The sequence below is a fragment of the Bidens hawaiensis genome, unplaced genomic scaffold (genome assembly GCF_021521415.1).
Source record: "Bidens hawaiensis isolate Kalapana, Puna unplaced genomic scaffold, B.hawaiensis_p1.1 tig00063663_1, whole genome shotgun sequence".
Classification (NCBI taxonomy): domain Eukaryota; kingdom Viridiplantae; phylum Streptophyta; class Magnoliopsida; order Asterales; family Asteraceae; genus Bidens; species Bidens hawaiensis.
This window is the reverse complement of record NW_027506537.1, coordinates 3,090-30,172: the sequence shown is the minus strand read 5'-3', so window position 1 is coordinate 30,172 and position 27,083 is coordinate 3,090. Positions and strand designations below refer to the sequence as shown.

General features: G+C 39.9%; 2 protein-coding genes across 3 annotated transcripts; one reads left to right on the top strand and one right to left on the bottom strand.

Annotated features, from left to right (window-relative positions):
* Window positions 1–6,862: 6,862 nt before the first annotated feature.
* Window positions 6,863–8,125, top strand: LOC143618110 (uncharacterized). Its single transcript, XM_077090434.1, has 7 exons — window positions 6,863–6,872; window positions 6,971–7,023; window positions 7,192–7,251; window positions 7,333–7,410; window positions 7,493–7,622; window positions 7,709–7,908; window positions 7,982–8,125. The coding sequence occupies exons 1-7, from the start codon at window positions 6,863–6,865 to the stop codon at window positions 8,123–8,125; spliced, it is 675 nt and encodes a 224-aa protein (XP_076946549.1).
* A 167-nt stretch (window positions 8,126–8,292) lies between these two features.
* LOC143618108 (alpha-aminoadipic semialdehyde synthase-like) lies at window positions 8,293–25,422 on the bottom strand. 2 transcript variants are annotated; one of them, XM_077090433.1, is made up of 25 exons: window positions 25,400–25,422; window positions 23,179–23,450; window positions 22,321–22,407; window positions 22,103–22,232; window positions 21,428–21,601; window positions 20,752–20,834; window positions 20,548–20,643; window positions 20,334–20,409; window positions 20,042–20,213; window positions 14,637–14,733; window positions 14,360–14,520; window positions 13,412–13,469; window positions 13,181–13,321; window positions 12,479–12,820; window positions 12,220–12,300; window positions 11,319–11,384; window positions 10,621–10,738; window positions 10,251–10,380; window positions 10,092–10,171; window positions 9,520–9,678; window positions 9,149–9,383; window positions 8,962–9,070; window positions 8,715–8,864; window positions 8,575–8,644; window positions 8,293–8,465 (listed from the first exon to the last, which is right to left on the bottom strand). In XM_077090433.1, the coding sequence occupies exons 2-25, from the start codon at window positions 23,428–23,430 to the stop codon at window positions 8,413–8,415; spliced, it is 3,120 nt and encodes a 1,039-aa protein (XP_076946548.1). In that variant the 5' UTR covers window positions 23,431–23,450; window positions 25,400–25,422; the 3' UTR covers window positions 8,293–8,412. The 2 variants fall into 2 exon arrangements, with proteins under 2 accessions (XP_076946548.1, XP_076946547.1); XM_077090432.1 differs by lacking the exon at window positions 25,400–25,422 and having other exon boundaries at window positions 23,179–23,473.
* Between the last annotated feature and the right edge of the window lie 1,661 nt (window positions 25,423–27,083).

Here is a 27,083-nt window from a genome sequence, read left to right as displayed (position 1 = left end):
AGTTGGAAGGCGGGATGCCTTTCTCAACGAACCCTAGACCAAGCAGGAAGCCGGCCTTTTCCCCATCCTCGTGAGAAGCGTTGAGGGCTGCGCTCATAGCATCGTCGTAAGATGTCTCTGAGAAGACCCGATGCACAACCTACAAAGAAAAAATACAAGTGTCAAAACCTTTTCTATTCACAAAGAAAAGCGTAAAGACATGAAAACATACCTGAGACAACGCTTCTCGAAGAAGCCATTCCTTGGCAACCAGAGCTTCTTGGAGGGCAGCTTGAGCTTCGTTACGGGCGCGTTCGGCTTCACTCTTGTTGAGGTTGGCAAGCAGCACTTCTTTAGCCGCAGCCTCTTCGACGCCCTTTAGCTTCCGCTCAGTGTGGTCAAGCACCCCCCTCTGGTCCAAGATCTCCTGGAGCTTTTTGGCATCTTCCATCGCCAAGGCATCATGAGCCTGCTGGAGAGCCTCTAATTTGGCTTTAAGCTCTTCATTCTCCACGCGTAGAGGCTCAGCAACAGCTTCAGCCTTGGTGGCCCTCTCGGTTGCGTTCCTCGCAGTTTCCTTAGCCAGCCGAAGCTGTTCATTAACAGCTTGGGCAGCCTTGGAACGGGCATCGAGTCGAGCCTGAACTTCAACCTCGAGGGCCTTGAAGGCCTTCTTCTTCTCCGCAGCCAATGCGGTAAGTTTTTGGTTCTCCTCCCGGACAGCCCGCGCCTGAGCTACTTCTTTAGCGCGAGCTGCTTTTAACTTGTCGTTTTCATGACAAAGCAGCTCGACGCGCGGCTGCATCCGGGCCAGGAGAACCCGAAGCTCATTGCTTAGCCTACCCTCCTGGTAGCTAGCCATGGCTTCCCCCAACGCACCACTAGGAGCAGCGTGACGAGCCCATTCCACGCACTCCACAGGGGTGCGAAGGGTTGTTCCTCGACGTATGTTCCATCGTGGAACATACACTTTATTGGAATCCGACACTGCAAAAAACAAAAAGCAGTTAGGAAAAGATGATAAAAAAATATATAAATAAAAAAGGGCCAAAGGAACCCTACGCACCTGTAGGGTAAATAACAGGCCGATAGCCGCCGAACCCATCACCTGAACCCAAAGGAAATCCATCCAAGAGGTCAGGCAGATGGGAAGGTGGCAAAGATTGGCGAGAAGCCCCATGCGTACCTGATGGACCGGCCGTCGTTGCCGATGGCGGGGGCATGGTAGCAGCCGCCGCGGTCGCCTCCGCGGTCGCCGCCGCGGAATCCGCAGCAATAGTAACCGCCGGCTCAGTGAAGGATGCTGTAAAAATCGCACTCACAGCCGGCGGTGACGTCATCTCGGCTGGAACAGTCAGCTCAAAATAGTGAGCAACTGAACCAGCGGAAGCAGGCGCAGGCGCCTGGGTCGACGCCTCAGGTAGGCTGACCAAGCCTACCGTCATTGGCGGAGAGGTACTCCTCTGCGCTCCACCCTGGAATGCGTCAACATCCACGCCTGCGTAAAGAAGATAAGTGTTAACGACATTAAACTATGAAGCTAAAGATAAAGGAAATTTGTACTTACGGGTTTTCTTGAGCCTGAAGGTACGGAGAGGCGGGGACGAACCCGATGGAGCCGGCCTCTTTGCGCCGGTCACCGTCGTCTTCTTGGGCTCTCCGGAGGTGACAGTCGCAACCTCCGGAGCAGTGGTCTTATCACCACCGGGATTTCCCGCCACCTCTTCGCTCTCGGTCTCCGAATCAGACCGAGGCGCTGGATCGGCAGTGGAGGCCTTCTCCTTCCCCTTCCCGCCGGCAGCCTTCTTCTTCCGCACCAACGGAGGACCATCTGCGGATTCCTCATCAGAGCATACGATTAAAGGAATTCCAGCAGAGGTTTCAACATTGAGGGGTCGAGGGTTGAAGAGCGCCTTACCTGGCCGCCTGGCGCTCAGGATCTCATGGCCTTGCGGATAGACCTCCACGAACCGATCCGTCGTTTGTTCTAGGATGGGCAACTCGTTCTCGTCCAGAGCGCGAGTACCCATCCGTGCGGGACCATCAGCCTCCCGCGGGTTAAGGAGCGACTGCAGGTCGTTCCCCTCTGAAATAAACAGGAAAGAAGTTAGAAGAAATTCAAAATCAACAAAAAGAAACAAAGCATACCGTAAGGAACAGAGTTCGAACCGTATTCGAGGACGATCGGAACCTTTTGCGCATCTGCCGCCTTCCCCAACATCACCATCCGGACTCCGCAAACCGGTAAACCGGAGATTGGACCCGGGAAATCCTCGAAAACCATTCCGCCTCCTCGTAGTTGGAGGCGTGAAGGCTGGGAAGAGCTTGCCCGTTCTTAAACTTCATGGCAAGGGGGATGGCGCGAGCGGATATGAAGAAGAACTCCCGCTTCCACGCGCGAAGACTGCGCTCGGTCGCGCAAATCTTTAAACCCTTAACCCGGGTTATCAACGTGTACCACCCCTGGATGCACCTCCAAGTGTAGAAGGTCATCAGGCGGTCAACATAGGGCTCAATGCCCAAAATCCGGCACACCCACTCGAAGTGGCGAATCTTGGCGATCGCCATGGGGTGCAACTCGGTCAAATGAACGCCGTGCCTCTCAAGGACACGGTAAACAAACTTTGTCAATGGGAACCTAAGATTCCCATAGACAAAGAATGCTGCATAAACCCCGATCTTGCCTCTGGGGGCATCGTACACAGTATGATGGGGTTCAGGAAACTCAGGCTCGAGAGACTCGAGCATGAACTTCCTGACGACATACCGGTACAGATCGCCAGGCAAAGCACACTGGCACTCGCCAGCAGTACTCATGTCATCGGCTGTAGACTCGAGATCACGTGAAGACATCTTGCAGAAAGAAGAAAACGATTTCGGGAAAATGCTTGCCTGAAAAGGTGAGTATTCGCCGGAAATCGCTAAGAAGATGAAGAGAAGAGTGAAAGTGTGGATTACAAAGAACCCTCTCTCCCTTTATATACTAATCGCAATTAATGCGATGAAATTAATGCGGAAGAGAGAGAAAACGAAGGTGCAGTGAAACTATGACACGTGGCAAAAAGCAAGCTGGCAACAGCTGTTGACAGGACGCATACAATTAATTTCGCGGCCACGCGCCCGAAAAATCGGGCCCACGCGCCTGAAAAAGCGTCTGGAATGACCATGTACTGTCACGTCACCATAACTTCCTGCACGTCCTGACACAGTCAGAAGAAACCGTCGCACGACGTTTCATAGGTTTGGACTGTTCTTATCCTTCCACCAACTCTTCGAATTTCAAAATTCAAAATTTAAAAATATTAAAAAGTAAGCGGGAAAATACCCCTTACCTTGGCAAACAAGTAACCGTAAGACGGATGCGGGTACAGTGTTAAGGTAAAAGCCTTCACATACCTAGCACCCGCAGGGAATTGAAGCCAAGTAAACCTTGGCAAACAAGTAACCGTAAGACGGATGCGGGTACAGTGTTAAGGCCAAACCCTTCACATACCTAGCACCCGCAGGGAATTGAAGCCAAGTAAACCTTGGCAAACAAGTAACCGTAAGACGGATGCGGGTACAGTGTTAAGGCAAAACCCTTCACATACCTAGCACCCGCAGGGAATTGAAGCCAAGTATACCTCGGCAACCAAGTAACTATAAGACGGGTGCGGGTACAGTGTAAAGGCAAAACCCTTCACATACCTAGCACCCGCAGGGAATTGACGCCAGGAATACCTTGGAAGTAAAGTAACCGTAAGACGAGCGGTGGTACAGTGTTAAGGCAAAACCCTTCACATACCTAGCGCTCCGCTGGGAATTGAAACCAAGAAGGATCTTCTGGGCAATGCTTGCGGAAACGGAAATAAAATCCCCGCATAGCGGGAACGTCGAGAACTACGTTGTTTGAAGCTCCAGGATGGAATTGGTGGTTTTAACATAATTGATCACTATGTTCAAAACTACCAAAACCTCATGGAGAATCCACACAAGTGGGACTCAACGCTCCTGACTTGCGAGGAGGTTACAGACCTACCCGCATCATACCCAAAGACCAAGCAGGAAACTCGGGAATTTCTGCAAGTGACAAGGACTTCCGCGGGAAGAATCCCCATGGAAAACCTTAAAAAACCCTTTTCAAAACCCTTTGCTTAAGTCCAAAAGTTCACCTTACTTTATTAAACACGCATGAGAAGAACATTGGACTGGGGGGACTTGAAGAGGTAGGTCCCAGCAGAGCCCAGTTGGACCGCAAGACTCACCTTGAACAGGGACGTCTGCGCAGAAACCAACTGGATCCGCAGGACCAACCATGCTCAGAGACGTGACGTCCTTACGCGCAGTACGTAAGCTGTTCCCGCAGGAAATGCCTCCCAATGGTGAAGGACTCCGCCTGTCCCCGCAGCCTCGGATACAAGCCATTAGGGAAGGCCACCCGCGCAGCAAGGCTACACGCACAAGGCACTTAGCTCTCGATCATTCAGTGTCACCTGAAGGAATGAGCAAAGCCGGGAACAATCCCGCACAAGGGCGGGAGGGGGAGTACTCCCGCCCAAATAAGCCAGTCCGTACAATACAGGAAGATCTTCTGTACTGTACCTGACGAGGTATGGGCAAAAGATCTGACTAAAGATACGACAGCTTATTGACAACAGTATGGCGAGCAGCATGCTCCTGCACTGTATGTCACTATTAGCCGCTGCCTACTCACCAACTCCTGTCATACCACGTGCGTAGCCGGCAGTTGGTGGAAAAAGAATAGTATACAGCAGGCCTGGTCACTATCAGCCGCTGCCTACCCACCAACTACCAGCAGGGCACGTGCGTAGGCTACTGTTGGTTGAACAGGAACACTGTAGCAGCCGGCCACACCTCCTTGGAAACCTACCTTCGGCTATAAATACCACAAATGGTATGACCATCATATCTCATCTTGTATCATCATATTATACCTGATATCTGCTCTAGCAATCTCTTAATATACTTTTATATTTAAAGAGAAATCTAGTCTGATTCTCACGCCGGAGGGTGGTCACAAGGAGGAACCCCCCCCCCCCCCCTTCTCAGTGACAAGCTCACGGTGTCTGTTTTGCAGGTTATCAGAAGAACCATCTTCTCTGGGTCTAACCCCTCGTGGGAAACATCTATCTAACCCCCAGGTTATCCGTAATCTGCCCGGGGTCCGGTTAGTGTTTCTTCACCAACTATTAAGAATGAGGGGCCGGCTATTAGGAAACAGGGATGAAGAATATGAAAATGATGAACCGTAAAATTTTGTAATATCAGTCACCGGTGGAAAATAAATATCGACGGGAAAATAAAATTATGAGTGATTGATAATGTGACATCTGTCTCATTTTGGTTTCCTTTATTATAGAGTTTAGATAGGTTAGTTACCCGTGTGTTAGAATAAATAAATTTATTTAAATAATAACATAATGTGAAATACAAAAAATATGTCCAACAAATATAAAGATATATTATATGGTTTAATAAATTATACATTATACAATATAGAAATAAAAAGTTGTTAGAAAATTCATGAATCTCTAAATATTTCTTTGTACACAATATTTGTAGTTTATTTGTAATTTTACTTTCTATACCAAAACTTAATAGTTTCACATTGTTTCTGTTTTTAACTCTAGATAATGCAACATATAACTGACTATGAGTTAACATAAATTGTCTAAAAACAACCCAACCACCAACCATCTATATTAATTGGCCTTGGCTTTTATTAATATTTATTGCGAAACAAAAATAAAGTGAAAATTTTATTTTTTGAAATTAATTATTTTATTTAAAGGTGTAGAAATTTTTCTTTAGAATAAAAGTGTGAGTTTCAATATTACTTCTGGATATAATTTCGGCTTCTATAGCACGATTATCATATTGTATTTTCATATGCAGTTTAGCTTAATATTAAGTTAAAGTTTACTGAAATTTTAAATTTAAGTTAACCTTGGCTCTTCATATAATAATATCATTTCTTATAAAACCTTAATATTAATTAACTAATATAATATATTTAAAACCTTAATTTTTACAATCATTATTCACAATCAATGTGAAAATTGGTTACTTATAAAAGCTAATATTAATAACTAATATAATATATTTAGATAAACAAAATAACATATTTATGTTGATATTTAATTTTTTAAGTCAGAAAAGAATTATTAAAAAGAGAAAACAAAAGATTAAAAAGAAAAAAAATGAAATGCAAAACTATTAATAAGAAAGAATGTCATTTAATATGAGAGATAGGAGAGAAAATTTTGGAAGAAACACTTTGGTGATGCCATGTGGCATTTGAAAAGCTTTATTTATTATATAGTATAGATTATTCATTTTTAATATTTTTTTTATTCTAGTTTTATTCATTGTTAGGAGATTAATAATTTATTTAGATGATAAAAGAGTTTAATAAATAAATACATTGTTATAACTTGGTTTAAAAGCTGTTTGGGTTTGGTGAGACATAAGTCCTACTTATTTTTTAGACTATAAAATTGTTTTTTAATTATAAATAATATATTTTTAATAAAAAATCATATATTAATTTTGGTAGATAGTATTAGTTTTATAGGATTATCACATCAAATATTTGGGTCGATTAATTTTTAATTTAGTGAGATGTTATAACCCGTTTAAGAAGTATTTGAGTTTGATAAGACTTGTACCCGTGAATTCGAGATGAAAAATCTCCATTTATAAAATAATGCGATAACTTATACTTTTCAAAAGGTTTAGTTTATATATATTATAGATAGATGGATAGATATGATGATGAAATAAATATGGATGATAATTAAAATTAAAAGAAGTTGAATATAGAAGTGAGTCGGAAGAGAGTGTTGTTGAGTGAAGTGAGAATGATATTGTTGAGTAGCCGCCTATGGCTATCGGTGATATCGATACCTCCGGTCATTTCTCATTCTCATTCTCATTCTCATTCTCATTATTATTAATTTCTTTTTCTTTTTAATATATATAATGCCTGCAGATAATGTTCACAGCATTTTCATCAAAGGACAACCTTGGACTGATTCCTACTGGGTATGTTTCTATGTATATATACATTTACTTAATCATCTAAAGGAAACATACTCGTTCTAAAATCTCAAACTTATAAGCCTACTTGGCTTTCTTGCTTCACTTTTGTTTACTGTAAATCATGGAATTAATAATAATAACACAAATTCCTCATTGACTGTGTACCTACAGGATGAGTTTGCCAGCTTACCACCTATACTTCCACAAGGTCCCATAGCGATTCTCGGCCTGGTAACTAATATTACATTTACTTGTCCTTCTGTTCTAACTTATCCACCTGCTGCTGCTGCTAATGAACTTGACTGACTTCAGGGTGGAGGAACAGCTGCACATCTGATGCTTACCTTGTGGCCGTCACTACACCTACACGGATGGGAGATTGACGATATCGTAATCAACCCCTCCTTTAAAACCGACTACTGTTTTGAAAAGGATATTGTGATTTTGAATATACTTTTTTAGTTTTTCTCAGTTGATTGATAAAGCAAGAGAACACCTCGGCCTGTCTGATCTCGAGAACCATCCTCAACAAGGCGGCGTTCTTAATGTTCATATTGGTGATGCGCTTTCTGCATCAACTACTGTTTCTGGAGGATATGCTGGTAGTAAACTACTAAACTCACCTTTTTCTTTCAGTTATTTTTTTTTACTGTTTTGTTTATGTAATTTGTTACTACTACTGTTTCAGGTATTGTTGTTGACTTCTTTTCTGGTGGAGAGGTTTTGCCCCAGTTGCAAGAGGTCGAAAACTGGTTAGAACTCAACAAGAAGTTGATGCCAAATGGTCGGATCATGGTGAATTGCGGTGGCAGCACTAGCATTACGGGATCAACGGATTGGGAGAAAAACAACACACTGGTAACCTTGTGCAAGGCATTTCCTGGTCAAGTGAGTATCTTCATTTATGTTACTGTTGCGCGTTTTTGGTACAACATAATGATTTCATTTGTCAATATGGCAGGTGAATTGGAAAAATATGGGAGAGAGTGAGAGTGAAAATTATCTTGCGCTCACAGGACCTTTGCCTGACTTGACTCGGTGGGGTGCGGCTCTACCCGATAGGCTGGGCTCAAGTGTTGTACAATGGGCTTCTTGTTTCCCTTGATAACATCAGCTAATGTGTCAATTATGTGTCAATCATGACAAAACAGCATATGTTTCATTTTTTAATTCAATTTATTAACACTATTTTTAAATGCTTTCTACATAAAGTTCATATGCCTTCTTTGAGTTGATAAAATGAAAGGATTCATGTACCGAAAGAAAGCTATATATGACCAATCCACCGAAGCGATAGCAAGGAAACATTCATTCATTCATTGAGCACTGTTTGAAGATAAAATTCAATGAGAAAAGCAGTCAAGTACATGAAAGAACAATACGCAACACATGTTAATCAATCTTCTCCAGTATGTTGAAACCGTAAGCGTGCAAGATTTCCAGTGCTGCAGATCACAGGTAGAAAATAAACGATTAGTTTTCATTATCTAAAAAGATTCAGTATCAAATAAACGACTTTGTATTTTCATTCGCCTATCAATTAACTAACGATACCTGGCTCATAAACTTCTGGTTCAATAGGCCTTAAGATACCGGTACTTGTAATTTTCTTGGTAAGTAAAAGCTGTACATTCAAAGCACCACAGTGAGTCTTTCTTGATGAAAATGATAATACAAGAAAAGTAGTTGCATACCAGAGTTCCAATGGCTACAGGAATTCCGACGGTGGATGCCATGGCACTTGTCTCACCGTTTCCAAATTCCAATAAGGTAGCCTGTTGACGCTCCGTAGGGCGCCCATTTGAGAACTCTACCACTATTTCATGATGCAAAAGAACCATGTCCTGACAATTTTTTGAATTATTAACTTCCTCACATATCATTTTACCTGATAACATTTCGAATCTTATTTATATGATAAGTTACTAGCTAGTCAACTACCTGTTCCATGCTGGTATAGGCTAATCTTTCTTCCATGCGGAGGCATGTCACATCAAATGCAGTTTGGCATGATGAGGGTATCTCTGTTTGCTCGTAAAATCCCAAAAATCTAATGCAAGAGCAACCGCTTGTCAGTAGTCGTTATAAATATACAGATACACTCTGCAGCAAAACCATTTGTGCTTACATAATTGCTTTAGCTGTCCTAATTGCTGCTTCATTCTCTTTGCAGATTCCACTAGCTAGCAGCCTTTCGGTTATTAGCTTCTCTGCCTTGACTGATTCATCGGAGTTGATGACCTCCAAAAGCTCAAATAGGAATGTTCTATATGTAGCAGGTCTATCTTTATTTGTAAGAATTGGACAGACTTCATTGTTGAAGAAACCAATTCTTGCCAGTGAACCCATTATTTCACCGAACCCTGTGCATAAGAACCAACAAGACAAACTAACTTATATATGTTTCCAACATCTGTGATCAACCCAAATTTTCAAGATGCAGGGGTCACCCAAAAGAGGTTTAAGCAATGTGGCTAAACCAGAAACACATAGTAGTACCTTCATATCGCAGCGTCCCACGAAAGATTGTCGATGCTTCTTTTGCTACACCATACAAATCTCCATAAATCAAAGAGTCTCGATTGGGTAGGACCTCCAGTGCAAAAGCTGGAAAATCATGTAGCCGGAATTTTGTGGCTGACTTGTAGATATCACCCCCTAAATGTTCATTCCAAAAATAAAAAGAATTCATAGCATTACAAGTGTCGAATAATGCACAATGTAGTCCTCAGACCATGCCGAACAAATGTTCGTATTTCATAACCACTAAGATGATCAACTTGCTGTTAGTAAACATATCTAAAAACAGTTGCACTGATATCAAGTTCATGCATCTTATACACACACGGCCTATACCATATATATTTAAAAAATATAACCTTCAAACTTACTGTTAGTATGCATATCAAAGGACAAATACCAAGTTAATGCACACAGCATGTTACAGCAAACAGACTATAACTACCCATACAACAATGTAGAAATCACACGTATACAAAAAAATATGCACTTTATATACTATACCGGATGGTGAAAATATGAGCCTAATATAAAGTTGTTCAGTGGCATACCATCAACATGCACAGTTTGTCCATCAAGTCTGTAAGTGGCAGGATTGCGCCCAGCTCGTATAGCCCCTGCTGGATTCCAGCTGAAAGAGTTTTGTAACAATAAATACCATTCAGCATCTACTTTCCATGCGGTAAACAATACAACTTGTTAATAAGTACCTGAACTTGTAAGCTAGTGGGTTATTTGCTGCTGCCGGAGATGGAATACCCCCACAGTTGGATACAAAAGACTTGATTTTCCCACCTTGAGCATGTGCTTGGTTGATCATCTTCATTGCCATCATATGATCTGAACCGTAAAAACTTCTGCATTCATAAAACATGCCTATACAATTCCTTACAAACTAGTGCTCCGAACAATGAGTTCCAACTATGAGAGGAAGCTGAAACCAGCTTGAAGAGTAGAAAAGAAAACCAAATGAACGCCTTTTACAAAGGCTGCTGAAGCTTTTTTCAAAAATCAATGCATCTTTTTTTATTTTGCAATGCTAGCTGAACTATAAGAACATATGCTCGAAGGAATAACTACCTATTCCCGGATCCAAGCCCATTTCACCAAGAATTGTAATGCCACAACCTTCGGCTGCATCATGTAGCTTTAACATTGAATCATTAATGTAGCTAGCAGTGACAAGATGTTTTTTAAGCTGCATTAAGAACATAGAAGCTTTAATAAAACAAGAGACCAGTGAAGCACTCCAACTCAAATAAACTAGCATTAAGATTAACATTACTCTTTCAGCTCAGAGAATAATATCAAAATGAAAATACAGTGTTTACATCTTTTGGCTATAATGAGCTTGGTTTTAAAAAAGCATGAAGCGCACCGAGGCAATAGGGTCCCAAGCTGAGACGCGACGCGCAAAAGTGCACAGCTTTTCATATGCAAGACAATTTATTTATATAATATTTTATATATTTCTCACAGGATTTACCATCACCGACCCAAAATTTAGCTATAAACAAGCTCTATATGTGATTTCACATAACATAGATGTGCAGCCTAAAAAGCTATATGTACAACACCTTCCCGTACGAAAAACGTGCCTCATGACGCTTTTTCGTCAATTTTTTACACCCCCAATGCGCTTTTTGTACAACATGTGCCTTACCTAGTCAAAAGCGAGAGAGCCTGCACCTGAGGTCCCTCGCGCTTAGGCACGCTTTTTAAAAACAAGATAATGAGAATACTAGAAACCCTGCCATGTTTAAGGAAGAGTACAATACCTCAATGCAAACATTAGCTATGGTACAATGAAAACTTGGAGGCAATAGGCTGACAACAATATCAACCTGCATGCATAAAAGTACATTCACAATTAACAAGTATCCAATAAATAAATTAAAAAAAACAACAAAGCAAATAGCATCACTACTTTACAAGATATAATCACATATGAATTTACACTTCATTAATTTAAACACAAGTATATCAAGTGGGGTATGAAAAAAATATGTTCATTTATATGGTTTAATTTGTTTGGTTCAATTATTTATTAAGTTTAAGATCATTTATTTTGAGAAAAATATATTAGTTGAAATATAATGATCTAGCTGTTTCTTGACGGGTGAGTTAAGTAAGGTTAGTTATAGTTATTAGTATATTATTATTAGAAAGTAATTGTATATAGCCCAAGTGTATATGTGTGTACATGTGTATATACGCATGCTAAAATGGATTCAAGTCCTAAAAGTGTGAGAAGCTAGTCAGCTACCATGAATCAGTTCAGCACACTTGAATTATTTTTGTTTCTTAAATATAGCAATGGTATACTCAAATTAAAGATTGAAATAATTGCTTTATGGTCTAATAATTTTTTAAGAAAATAATGACATGTAAAAACTTATTTGTGACTTAAAAAATGAAGGAACTAATAAAAGTAAACAGTGGTGAGTTTTTCCTATTTTGCCCCTCCCAACCTTGTATCTCATTCAAACTGTGTCCAAGTGGCATCTATTTCATCCTAGTCTTCAATTGCCCTTGATCAATGGTAGACAATCTTTCTCACACTTTTTAGGACTTGAAGCCTTTTAGCATAATCGTATACCATATATATGTGTTTTTGTGTGTGTATACACAACAGAAGCATTTTAAGTACTGATAAAAATAATAGCAAGGAGTACCAACCTGACTGGTGTACTTATAGAGACTATCATGATCCATCACGTCCAGCTCGACTGCAATTGCATCCGGAATGCCTTCGATTGTCTGCGTCCAATAAACAATGAGAACGATAACATCATAATAACAAAACTAGTGGATATAAAACAGTTAAATCACTGCTCAGAGAGCACATCAACAGTTTATAGTCAGGTACAAGATCTTAACTATGCAAGCAAAGTCGTATTTCAATCACAAAAGCTAGAGTAGACATAGTTGAGTGTACCTCCTCTGCATCCTTGAGAAAAAGGGATGCAACTATAACTTGAACGTAGTTGTGCTCCTCGAATTCTGCTGCTATCTTACATGATTTTTTCCACTCTGATGGTGAATTGCTTCCAACTGAAGCCAAGAATTCAACAGCAGGTTGACAAACCCGGCCCGCACCTAAAATAAGAACCGTGTTCCTTTTTTTTGAACCATAACCCATGCTGACAGAAGTATCCTTGACTTCGCCAACCTTGAGAGCAAACAAATTTGTTTTTCCCTTGTCATCTTCTTTTGCATTTGCTATAGCTGTTAAGGTATCAACTATTTTATCAAGGACCGCACTATTATCCGCACCAACCTAGCAACATACACAGACTAAAATAAGGGCACAGTAGTAGAAAGGACTTGTCATGTATCTCTTCTACTTTGGTATTCTACATATAGAAAATCCCTGACAGGATAAATATAAACATGAGGGAACATTAAAACTACTACTGTTGTATCACACTCACGCCTTTGGACTATGCAAAACTCACAATGAGATAAAGATATGAGGGCCTATATTTGGATTGTCCTCTGTTTACATTTTAATCTTTAAAATAACAAGAGATGTTACTACAGTTTGTGCATGGATGGATGGTTGTTTATGGTATAATTCAACACCATCCATGAAACTGATATGTAGAGCTAAATAAGGATGTTAACTGGAAAAACTTACTTCTAGTTCTGAGTAAGACAATGAGTCTGTGCATTGGCCCACTTGACATTTGAGAAGATGAAAGGAGCCGCCAGCAGCTTCAATGATATCCAAGGCCTCATTGATCAGAAATTGGTCAAAAAGATGACCACTAATAGAAACCTGTAAAATTCAAGACTATCAATACATACATAAAAGGCATGCATTATGTTAGGATAAAGTGATAATGAAGTATGAAAGTTAGAAGCGAACCGATATAGTGTATCTCTTCTTGTTAGAGAGGCCATTGGTAACGTTCTCTGGTATTTCCCTGAAAATGAGTAGTTGGTAAACTTCCATTAGTTGATATAATCAAAATTATAAAGCAGAATTATAGACAAAGAACCTTAGGGAAGCCTACAGCGGCAGGGGCGAAGGATAGTTAGGGCCAGGGGTGGCCCCGGCCCCCTCCGTTTTTTTGCGCGGTAATGTAAATTTACTCGTTTTCGTCCGATATATTTTATATGTAGTGTAAATTTGTCCGTTTTCAACCAAAAATTTGATCCCGCCCCCCTCCATTTACGGTTTTTATGATGAGTATTTTTATTCGGCCCCCTCCATTTACGGTTTTTATGATGAGTATTTTTATTCGGCCTCTTCGACATATTCGTCCAAGCTTCGCCACTGTACAGCGGGCCAGGGCTGGCAAATCGTGTCTTATCGTGTTTAATAGGTTAGAGGTGAAAAGATTAACACAAGTATCAAACATGAAAATGACTCGTTTTTTTTGCTAAACGAGGGTCTTATCATGTCGAAACATGTAACCAATTTGCCAGCCCTTCAGCGGCCAATGGACCATAAACTAATGAAGTAATAACTAATACATATAAAACTCCTAAAGTTGGAGCATAGATGTTAATTATGCCCAAATTGTTACAAATCAAATTTATCTTGTTTCTGGGGAGGTTTAGTGAGGATATGCAAGTTGAAAGTCTGTCTTAGTGTGAATTGGCTTAGGAAGGATATATGCAAGTTTTATTTGTAACGAGTACAACAAGTACGACATGAATGACATCATGCTCCAACTTGAGGAGGTGGTGTTAAATATAAGAGTGTGTGTGCGTGTGTGTGTGTGCGTGTGTGTGTGTATATACATACATATATACCATGTAAAGAAGAAGAATACGATACAATATTATCAAGTTACATGAGAATACATACTGTGAATTGCGCATTCGGGGAATATGTTCATATAAGTGGGTAAGAGCCCCTCCATGTGCTATACAAGCTCTCCTTAAGTGAAGAGGTAGGTCTTCAATATCCTTAGTAGAAGCCAAGTTTCCAATAAAATTGGAAAGAACATCACCAAAATGTTGTGAAGCCTTTACCATCAATGCTAGCGTGTTAGACACCGTAAATATGATACAAGAGCAATGATAGCTGATAAAAATAACTTATGGAGAGAACTCCTAATTAGAGATACTGATATTTACCGCACCTCTTTGGCAAATTCAGTTGGCAGAATGTCAACAGCTAAACATATAATACCATCACCCTCGATGTCTTCATGATACGAGTCACCAAATGGGTCATATCTACCAAATTATTTGTCAAGATCGACAAAAATGTAGTAAGTATTTGAACATCGTAATAAGATGACATGTGCTAGGTAAGGTACTTTCTAAAAGGAAAGCGAAGAGAGCTTGAGATGTAAAACCAACCTATCAATAGTGTACCTATTTCTATATGCTTAAACACTTCTACTAGAACAAGAAAATCAACAAGTAGAACTATATCAATAAGAAAGGCACACATACATGGAAAGCATCAAGCATGCCTATGTGATAATTAAATTTATCTCTGTCATGTGACCAAAATTAAAGTACAATTCTTATGTTGAATCACTCATGCGCTATCATTTTGTATTAGTAAAGAATAACAACTACTAAGTCTTGAAAACTAACTATAGAAAAGACAATATCAATAATATGTAATAGTGTGGAGTGTTAGACAAGATATTATTCCATATTTAAATAATGTCTAATTGTATAGGGTCTAGTTTGTATTATTCAAGTCTATATATATCTTGTAATCTCCTTATTATTATTCACAATAACAATTATATTCCCTCTGATTAACTTGGTATCACAGCCAGTTATTCCTAACCCTAATTTCTGCAGCACAAACCTGCCGGCCCTACCTTTATTATTTTTTTTTTCCTTTCCTGATCACAGAACAGAACAGCAGCTTTGCTGCTGTCTTCCTCCGCTGTACCACCCCTCCAATCTTCCTCTTTCTTTCTTTTTCTAAAACCAATTACCTATGGCCACCCACACTGCTTTTGATCAAAAAGAAAAAGCAGTCCACAACTCCCACAAGTTTGGATTTACCCTCAACTCCGATAACCACAGTTCCTGGTTGTTAGTTATTCACCCGTTCTTAGTCACCAATAATCTCTTTGGTTATATTGACGGAACCATACCCTGCCCTCCAACCACCATAACTGTTCCTGCAGACCCTCCCAAAGATAATGCACCTGCACCACCACCTGAATCCCAACCCAATTCACAGTACCCAATCTGGCTTTCCAACGATGCACACGTTCAGATGCTCCTTATCTCCACTGTCTCTGAGGGCGCTTTACATCATGCCAGAGGCACTCTTACTGCCCGTGACCTTTGGCTTGCCCTAGAGCGGGCCTTTGCACCTCACACTTCCTCCCGAGAATATACCTTAAAAACACAACTTTTAAGGATTGAGATGAAGGCTGATGAAACCCCTACAGCATACCTCCAACGTGCACAAGAATATGCCTCTGCCCTAGCTAATATTGGCGAACCCTTGAAAGAAAAAGACCTTGTTATGATGGTTATTTCTGGCCTACGTGACGAATACCATGGCGTTAAGACCATGGCCCTTACTCGTCAATTTGCTTACAACAAACTTCATGCCGTGATTGTTGATCACGACTATACACTTAAACGTTCTGCCCCAATTGTTCCACCTACTCAAGCATTCTCAGCCATGGCTCCTACTTTGGCTAAACCCACCGGAGGCAGCCCTACACCGCCATCAGATGCGGCTGTCAGGCGGTCCAACAACTAGCAGCCTAATTTGGTGTGCAACTTCAGTTGCCATCTCAGCCCCAAGCCTTCTACACTAACCGATCCAGCAACAATCGCTCCAACAATCGGCAGGGTAACAGTCGTGGACGCGGTAGTTACAATCGTTCGGGTGGCCCTAGTGGTGGAAATCGCAGTCAATTCAGTTGGGCATCAAATCAGAACGTAGTTTATGGATCCTGTCATAGGTGTGGCATAGGGCATCTCCCCACTCACTGTCCTAATCGAGACCCAGCTACTATTCGCCCAAGACAGCAGCCATCGGCTAATTTTGCAGATGCCAGGTCATATGCTTCTTCTTCTTGGCTCCCGGACACGGGCTCTAGTCATCATGTTGCACCAGATCTCTCTAGCTTCGAGCACTTTAATGCATATCATGGCGGTGACAACCTCCATGTTGGCAATGGTAAGGGTCTTCCAATTTTACATATTGGCTCATCCACATTTAATTCCCCAAACCGTACCTTTAACCTTACCAATATCCTACATGTTCCTGAAATTAAACAAAACCTCCTTTCTGTTCAAAAATTTTGTCGTGATAATTATGTTTATTTTGAATTTCACGATTCTCTCTTTTCTGTGAAGGACAAGTCTACACACACTACCCTCCTCACGGGTCTAGGTAATAATGGGCTCTACTCGCTTAGGCTTCCAAGACAGCAAGCTATTTCTAAAACTGCCTTTTCTGCTCATCGTGCTTCCTCCAACATTTGGCATCAAAGATTGGGGCATCCTCATCCTCAGCTTTTGAAGTCAATGTTGTCTTTTTATCATTTACCTTTGAATAACAATAATTGTTCTGTTTCTTTTTGTGAACCTTGTTCTATTGGAAAATCATCAAAATTACATTTGTTATCTTCTACTTTTAAAAGTACACATATTTTAGATTTGCTTATTTGTGACGTCTGGGGACCCGCCCCGATTCCATCTAGTGACGGTCACAATTATTTTCTTGTGTGTAGATCACTTTTCCAATTTCATGTGGATTTTTCCATTCAAACATAAATCTGATGTCTATAATATTTTTAAACAGTTTCTGGTTATGGTTGAACGACAATTTTACACCAAACTTAAACAGGTCCAAACTGATGAGGGTGGAGAATTTCGGTCTCTATCCACCTTCTTTCAATCATTAGGCATTCTTCATCGCCTTTCCCGTCCACACACCAGCGAACAAAATGGTGTTGTGGAACGTCGACACCGACACGTGGTTGAAACAGGTCTCACTTTACTTGCTCAATCTCATGTGCCACATCGTTTCTGGCATTTTGCCTTTGAAACCGCTGTCTACCTTATTAACCGCATGCCTTCACTCTCCAATTCTTCTCTCTCTCCTTTTCAACATCTTTTCCATCATCCACCCGATTACTCCTTTTTAAAAGTCTTTGGTTCACAATGTTTTCCCACCTACGTCCTTACAACAGACACAAAATTGACTTCCGTTCCACTCCATGTGTCTTTCTAGGATATAGCTCCCATCATCATGGTTATCGGAGCTTTGACCCCGAAACCGAGCGGACATACATTGCCCGACATGTTCGCTTCAATGAACTCTGTTTTCCATTCAAATCTAACTTAACAATCTTCACTCCCCTTCACCTTCTCCCGACCCCTATGTCTATATATCCCAATCCACCTGACACCGATGACTTTATCCCACCTTCCGTACAACAAAATACCACCTCTATGGCTGTTGGTAACCCACCACCAGCCTTCACCAGCTGCTGTCCCAGCCTCCCCAGCAGCGGGAATACATGTCCCACCTCCTCCTCCTCCTCCACCTCCTAGGCCTCCCCCAATCCATAACTACCATCGCCGCCACAAACGACCCTCCCAAACAGCCACCAACCAGCCCCAAAACAACACTCATACAGCCACCGAACAGCCCCAAAACAGTAACCAGACAGCCCTAAACCAGGCCCAAACCAGTTCCCAAACAGCTACTCGTCCTCGACCTTCTAATCTTCGGCCCAACCCAAAAACTACCACACCCTACAACATATCATCCTTTACCTCTTCTACCATCGACCCTAACACCGAACCAGCCTCCTTTACTATTGCCAACACTTTTCCTCAATGGCGTAAAGCTATGGCAAATGAATACTCGGCACTTTTGAAAAATGGCACATGGTCACTAGTTCCTCGTGTTCCGGGTTCTAATATCGTCGATTGCAAATGGGTTTACAAGATTAAGCAGGACCCAAAGGGGACGATTCAACGTTATAAGGCTCGGTTAGTGGCCAAAGGGTTTCGGCAACAACCCGGTATTGACTACAAGGAAACATTCAGTCCTGTGGTCAGGCAACCACTATTCGTATTGTGCTTTCTTTGGCGATCACGCAAAAGTGGGCCCTTCGTCAGTTTCACGTTCAAAATGCTTTCCTGCATGGAGCCTTAAAAGAGACTGTTTATCTCCAGCAGCCGCAAGGCTTTGTGGATCCTCACAAACCGGATCATGTCTGCTTACTGCACAAGCCTTTGTATGGGCTAAAACAAGCCCCAAGTGCTTGGTTTCATCATCTGTCTTCCACCTTACATCAGCTTGGGTTTCGAGGCTCCAAAACCGATCAGTCTTTGTTTATTTACACCTCCGGGGCCACAGTACTTTATATGTTGGTATATGTTGACGACATCATAATTAAGGTAATAATCCAAAGGCTGTTGATGCGGTTATTAGCCACCTCAGTCGCACTTACCCTATTCAGGATATGGGCAAACTTTCTTATTTTTTGGGTATTGAGATTGTTTCCAAAGGGGCTGACATCATTTTATCTCAACAAAAGTATATTTTGGAGCTTCTACAAAAAGCAGGCCTATTGGACTCCAAACCCTTCTCCTCTCCAATTTCTACATCAGCAAATCTTGCTTTAGAGGACAGTCCACCATTTGCCAATCCGGCACGCTATCGACAAGTTGTCGGGGCTTTACAATATGCCACCCTTTCCCGTCCGGACATCGCCTTTGCAGTCAACAAGGTCTGCTAGTTTATGCAGTCTCCGACGGAGAATCATTGGTCCGCGGTAAAGCGTATTTTGCGGTACTTAAAGGGTACTCTCTCCCACGGCTTGCTTGTTCAGCAACAGTCTACTTAAGTTCTCCATGCCTATGCAGATTCAACCTTCAATAATATGTCCGCTTTCTCAGATGCTGACTGGGCTGGGTGTCCAGATGTCCGTCGTTCCACGGGGGGATTTGCTATCTATTTAGGGTGTAATCTTGCCTCGTGGTGTGCACGTAAACAGAAAACCGTCTCTCGGTCATCTACAGAACGGAGTATAAAGCTCTAGCTGATGCAGTTTCTGAACTCACTTGGATACAATCCGTTTTACAAGAATTACGGGTCCCAGTTCGCTCAACTCCTACATTGTGGTGTGATAATCTCGGAGCCACATACTTATCAGCCAATCCGGTATTTCATGCCCGCACAAAGCATATTGAAGTTGATTTCCATTCAGTTCGTGAAAGAGTCGCTAGAGGTCAACTCTCAGTACAATTCATCACTACAGATGATCAGATTGCCGACATCTTTACAAAGCCTCTGTCTACTCAGCGTTTTCTCTTTCTTCGATCCAAGCTAAGAGTCGCTTCCCGGCCTTAGCATGCGGGGGATGTTAGACAAGATATTATTCCATATTTAAATAATGTCTAATTGTATAGGGTCTAGTTTGTATTATTCAAGTCTATATATATCTTGTAATCTTCTTATTATTATTCACAATAACAATTATATTCCCTCTGATTAACTTGGAGCTTAAAATATAAGTTGAAGAGCTAGATATACCTGAAAAAAGGCGAGTCAATTAATGTGGTTCTATTCACAAATTCTATAGATCCTCCTATATCACAAGTTATATCACAAATTCCAACAAGCAGACAGCCTCCATGCATTAGATCCTGGAGCTGCTGGTAACTCAACAAACGAGGATATCTTCTCTCCCAGTACATGCAATTAACTGCATACCATTTGATTAGTAAATAGGTCAAGAACTAGTACAATTGTAACTGTAGTCAACACCCAAAACATATAAGAGAGGTGAGAGAAAACGACTGGACGTGAAATAAATATTACAGACCTATAACGGATGCATAGGGAGCAACCTTCTTGTGAAAAATTGGCTTGTATCGTTCAGGATGTGCGTAGTAATCAACCTGGAATTAAAAATCAACATAAAATGTTAGTTTAGTTTTCAATTCTATTATCTAAGTTCTCCTGTCATATTTCTGTAAACGGTATATAAGAAACCACAAAGTTACTTGGCAAAGAAATGGGAACTTATTCTTTCATACTTTATCAAAAACTTCAACAGGATCACTATGTTCAACCATGTCTTCATAACTCACAACACAGCCATACACTTGGAAAGCTCTTTTGGATTGAGAAGCCTAAAAGCAACACTACCACAATAAGTGTAACGTGATACAAAAAGAAATGCAGCAAAGAAGTTGTATTCTTTCTCATGCTGAAATATATAGGAGAGCTAATAAAGGTACCGTGTCAAATAATTCTGGAAGTCTACTTGAATCCACAAACGTATGAGGAAGAAGCTTGAATATTTCTTGTGCTCCAAGAGAAACTAAGAAGTAGACCCAAAACAGATCAACAAAGCATACAATATTTCAATGACACAAGGAAGCTACGACAGTGTAGATAACATATCAAAATAAAAAAATAAAACGGTAATGACAAAAGTATACGTGAAAGTATCTAATCACCTAGACCTAAAATATCATGGGTATTTTTGTACATGGGCCCGGGGTACACCTTAGTGTATGTTCAAAAGGAATAATAACAACCCACTAAAGGAATCCCCAGGAAGAGCACAAAGAGAAATCTAATTCTCTGTCAACTGCAGCTTCCCTCTTTGAGAGTTTAAAACTAGCCATGACAACATTGTCCATTCCTTTATAAGTTAAAAAACTAGAGTATCGGCGCCGGGGGGGGGGGGGGGGGGGGGGGGGGGCATTTATTTCTTTACTAAAATACTGATTTCAACAAACACATTGGCAATTCATTCCCTCTTTGTTTTTGTTAGGACATGGATATACGCATATGTATGTACATGTTTGACATGAAATATTCATGGTAAACTACAAAGACAAACCATACCGAACGCAGACTACTTATCACGTATTTTTTCAGACATGGAATTATTTGAAGTACACATACCATTTCCAGAACTAGTAAACACAAAAACTAGAGGACATATGCTTGAGGGCAATCCCGTAGTAGCTATCTCTTCACCCACGGAAACAACTGCAGCCTTGGCAGCAGCCAGTGATGGATACATATAAGATGAGCCTAGTGACAGGAACGGAGTGGAAAATCCAAGACTCAGATATCCTGAAAACAATAAATCATTATATTCAGTCCAATATGACAAAATGAAGGCTATATAGCAACTTTAAGCCTATTCACTAATTAAGTTGGTAATCATCCCCATCTCTGTTTTTAGGCATCCTAAAATGGAGTGGCTTAATATCTACATTAGAAAGTATATCCATGATGTGTGGACAGATAGTGATGGGGCAATTGGAGTAAAGGCTAGGCATTGATCATATTATTTGGCTTCTTAGGATAGCATAACACTTCCTCTACATGGGAGTGAACATACAAGCGTGACATGAGGGAGATTTCCTTTTTAAAACTGATAACTACAGGAAAGAAGGACAAGGCAGAGAAACAGAGCTTTTAGTCTAAAGTGATATGAGAGAGGAAGTTAAAGAGGAATGTTTTAAGAAAACAGCTCTGTTAGTTTAAAACAGGAGGATCTTTGTTGGTAATGAAACAAGAAGTAGATTCAGTTCCAGTAAATACAAAAAGATATAGGAAAAAGGAATTGACTTCTTCCCAATCCGCTTAAGAAGTCGACAAGTCCCGCCCTGCCAGCAAATTTGCCAAATGCAAGTAACCTTTTGCCTTCATCTCCAACTATGAGCTCATAATCAAACAAAGATGCCCTTTCAGCCAAGATCTAAGAAACAATATCAATCAATCAGTATGTATGTATCGTATGTTACAGTTGAATGAGAGAAAATCCAAATAAATGTATATATACTTACTTTATCTAGCAAGGGCATATTCTCTTTCTGTGCCTTGTGTGTATGGGAGAAAAATGCATATGCTCTGTCAGGAAGAATCATCTCCAACTGCACCAAACGCCAAACAATAAGGGGCGAGCAATAACCGGTCCAAAAACCGACTTAAACCGAACCGAAAATGGTTATTGATAATTATTTGTACTCTTGGTTAACCGAAATTAACCGAACCAAAAACCAACCAAACCGAACTGAATTTAAACGAAAACGGTTATTGGTTATTTTTTGTACTTTCTGTTAACCGAAACGAACCAAGATTAACTCTAAATTGGTTTATCTGTTATCTTTTGTACTCTCAGTTAACCGAAATTAACCAAAAACCAAACCGAGATTAACCAAACTGAACTGAAAACCGACAAACTAACCAACCGAAATTATCCCTTCATTTCATTTATTTTTATATCTCCATTTCACGTCCTTATGCATCGATTTCATGTATTTCTAAGTAAAAAATGTAGTCGGAATTCGATTTCGGTTAATAACCGAACCAAAAACCAAAAAAGTAACCTAATAAACTGAACCGATTGAGTAATGTGAATTAACATCATTATTGAGTAATGCGGATTATCGTAATAATAAAATTTTAGGCCAAATTTGATTCTGGTTATTAACAAACCTAAAACTGAAAAATTAACCGAACCTATTGACTGAAAACCGATTGATCAATTTGGTTGAGCTAATAACTGAACCATGCACTCCACAACCAAACATTATTATTATTATTATTATTATTATTATTATTATTATTATTATTATTATTATTATTATTATCGAGTAACATGAATTAACTAACAATTGCATAGTAATAATAATAGTAACTACCTTGGGTTGCTTGATCCCCAGTATAAGACCACAGTCGGATAAATCCTGAGAAACCTCACATCCAACATCCTGATAGAGATCATCATGATGAATTCGCTTCGTCGACGGCTGCACAATAATGCGTGTAACTTCCTCCTTACCGAGCTTGCCGCTGTGCAGAAGGCGAGCACAGTGAGCTGGCGTCAATGGCGCCCTTCGTTCCCACTTGTTTGTAGTCTCCGATAGAATGCCGATAACTCCATTGCCAAGCATGATGATGATGATATTGATACCTGTAAGTAGTAACTAACTGTAACTGTAACTGTAAGTATGAAATTATAAAATATTAAACCCTAACCCTAACTAAGAGTAAATCAATGAAATCGGCTACCTGTTTATTGAGAGAATGATAATAGAGTAGAAATGTGGTGGTTTAGTAGTAGTCGGTGATGATGATTCATGGTGACGTGTGAGAACGAAAGAGATAGATAACAGACAAACAGACAGACGAGTACGAACGATAAACATGAATTGAGTCATTGAGTAAATGATGACTCAAGCTAAAGCAAGAAAGACGTGACAAAGCTTCTGACGATAACAACCACTACTAAATTTATATCATAATAATCATGTCTGCTACGTAAACTCACTTTATGACTGCCACCTGTCCACCCGTTTTCATTTTTTTTTCTTGTTTGACCGCGATCACTTCTACCCGAACATGTACCTGACCCAGTGACCCTACCCATAGTGTACGTATATGTATGCATTTCAATACCACACACATACCTGAAGCAAGACCCGATTAGTACCTGCTAATACCCGAAAACCGAAACCTTGTTTTTCAAAGCTCATAATTTCCCTCTAGACTTGGCTGTTATTGAAACTCCATCTACGAATGGATAAAACTTTGGTCTGATTGTATAGGAGTTTTTGGACTAAAAAAGGAGCAATAGCTTCCCTCTTGATAAAACAAGAGGGCGTTAAATACCAAATCGATACCCAAATTTAACCGAAAATTACCTGAAAAATATCTAAAAAGTGCAGCCTCTTAAAAAACTCAATATACCCCAGCCCCAAGAAAATCCGAAATTAAGGTTTTTTTCAATACCCAAAAATTAAGTATTCAAATATTATGCTTTAGAGTACCCCGGTTCTATACCCAACCCGAACCCAAACCAGACGGTGCATAGGGTATGATTTTTAGAGACTATACTCATAAGGTCGTACTCGTACCCGTATCTGTACCTGAACCCGATACGAATATGACTAATATCTGATTTTCCATTACGTAATCAGATTCGATTTTATGTCTAAAACCGGGTATTAGAAAGCCTGATTTGTACACGTCTATTCGACCATGTGACGAGAATTATGGGCTTTGGTACACCCCATCTATCTCAATTGGAAAATGACACGTAACTCAATCTTAAAATAGGATGTACATCATCTCATCTTTGCAACCAACAATAATTATCTATCAATCAATCAATCAAAGGATAGACTAAGAAATGTTATAATAATAATCATGTTATGTGTCTATTGGTTGATTAAATAAAGAAGTTATATTTACTTGTTTGCTTCTTACAATAATTATATAAATTATATTTGTAGTCTCATTGGTCTTGATGGTAATCATCATCTTAATTTTTCATTAAAGGTTTAAAGAAACGTTGATGTATAAGTGTAGGTCATAGCGTATAAGACGTTAAAGCTAATTTGGCAAAGGTTAACGAGTAAGATATCACTTTCTTCATAGGTTAAGGGTGTTATAGACGGGCTAAGTTAAAGTGTTAACAATTGACACACATGATAATTCATGGAACATGGATGATCAATAGTTCAATTAACGTTTACAAATGACTACGATATCATGAATCAATCCCTTGAGAACAATGTCAAAACATTTAATCGTTATAAATCCCTACAATATTGTAGGGACTAAGAATTTTCAAGTAAGACTAAGAATTCATACCTAAACAGCAAATCAAGAATATAAAGTAATCCAACCACACTCTCACGTCATAAATCCCTACAATATTATTGTATTGTAGGGATTTAATCATATAATTATCAAATACTAGAGTGCTAAAAGATAGTTTTTGCAACTTTAAACGATCATCCATATATATATATATATTGGTTTCCACAAAATTCATCTTCTCTGTTTAAAACCAACATTACAAATGTGTCACCATGATAAATCAAGTTTCAGTTCGAAATGATAGAGTTCAGCATATACCTTACTTAAAAAAACGGTGATGTTCGCCCGAAAAAACCTTCAGACTGTATGGCCCTAATGATAGAAGTAGGGATGCAAACGAGCCGAGCTGCTCGCGAGCTACTCGGGATCGGCTCGTTAAAAAGCTCGAGCGAGCCGAGCTTAATCGAGCCGAGCTCAAGCCTAAAAGTAAGCTCGTTTAATAAACGAGCCCGAGCCCGAGCTTCACCTGTCAAGCTCGAGCCGGCTCGCGAGCCTAAACGAGCCTGCATTTATAAATTTTTTAAAATATATATTTAATAATTATTAATTAATATATATCTATAATATATATAAACGAAGATCAAAAAATCCTAGGTGTCGTGATGTGGTCGCTCCCCCCTTTTTTGAAGCCACCAGATTTGCTTCATTGTTAGATGGTGAGCTCTCCTTGATTTAACCCGTATAAGCTAAAAAATTCGCGGGTTGTGGGTCTTTTGAAGGGTATGGGTCGGGTCAAACTATATTTTATCAAACCCTAACTCTTTCATTCCTTCACCACCGCCCTCATTCGGATACAGAAGTCTAAATCGATTAACCTCCTAATCAGTGTATTCTCATCGCGTCAGAGTCTCTTTCTCTTTATCCGCCTGAAACCAGTGAATCCTCGCATCAAATAGAATTTAGATTGCCAAACTTTAATGTTCAGGTAATTGAGTTTCTAACTTCTTTCTTTGAGTTAAACTTCCAAGTAATTTCACATGGATTGGTGCCTGAGTCTGGAGATGACTGAAATCCTATTTAAGCTGCTTCAATTTCTTATTTGAAACTTTCAATTGACCATGAACAACCTTAAACAAAAGAAATATACGATCTGATCAATTAATATATCTAAAAAACCAACCATAACGGTTAGTAAATAGTATTTATTAGTAATTTGTGACACAAATTTGTTTGGATCAGGTCAACTTAACACATGATTCTCTAAACTGTTTAAAGAATGATAAAATTCTGAATCTTATAGTCTTTATATGATTCAGTAATATTGGCTTTCAAGTAGTCAAAATTAGATATTTTTGTAAACATGAAATTAAAGTTTCCCTTGAAGTGGTGACATTTGTTATTGTTATTGTTGTTGATGTTGTTGTTGCTGTTGTTATTGTTATTAACATTTACTATTAAGGGTTGGTGTGTCGATCTCAATGAAAGCGGCATTTTATTATTACATATGTAATGGTAGACGTTTGGTCAGGAGTTGCTGCAGAGATCTTAAGATTGGTTCCTTTTATTGTTTTTCACTTGAAAAACGTGTTTCTTGTAAAGACCAAAAAGGACCGAGAAGAGGCAATGGATGCCGGTTCCTTAACTTGGGCCGTATCTGAGCCCTGAATACAGTTATACTTTCTGCTTGGATTAGTCTACTCTACTATCACCCCTATATTACTCCCCTTCATTGTAGTCTTTTTTGCCTTTGCCTATATGGTTTTCTGCCATCAGGAAAACTGTTCCATCATTCCTTATATCTCTTCAAAACCAAAACTATAATTAGTGTTGTTCACGAGCCAAGCTGAGACAGGGAAAGCTCGGGTTTGGCTCGGTTTAACAGTTTGATGTTTTTGTTAGGGGTATGCATGACTGAATGGGACGGGTTTGGGCTCAAACCGAACCAAAAGCCGAAAATTCGAATTTTGAGCTTTTGTAAACCGTTTAGTTTTGTCGGTACCCT

What these genes read in the sequence shown, in the direction of transcription:
- LOC143618110 (XM_077090434.1), top strand. An exon ending in GATGGGAGATTGACGATATC is followed by an intron (nt 7,411 to 7,492) that starts GTAATCAACCCC and finishes AGTTTTTCTCAG; the next exon opens with TTGATTGATAAAGCAAGAGA. An exon ending in GCAAGGCATTTCCTGGTCAA is followed by an intron (nt 7,909 to 7,981) that starts GTGAGTATCTTC and finishes TCAATATGGCAG; the next exon opens with GTGAATTGGAAAAATATGGG.
- LOC143618108 (XM_077090433.1), bottom strand. Translation starts at nt 23,430, where the DNA reads ATGCTTGGCAATGGAGTTATCGGCATTCTATCGGAGACTACAAACAAG. An exon ending in TTCTCAAGGATGCAGAGGAG is followed by an intron (nt 12,301 to 12,478) that starts GTACACTCAACT and finishes TATTGGACGCAG; the next exon opens with ACAATCGAAGGCATTCCGGA. An exon ending in ACCAGAAGTTTATGAGCCAG is followed by an intron (nt 8,466 to 8,574) that starts GTATCGTTAGTT and finishes TGTGATCTGCAG; the next exon opens with CACTGGAAATCTTGCACGCT.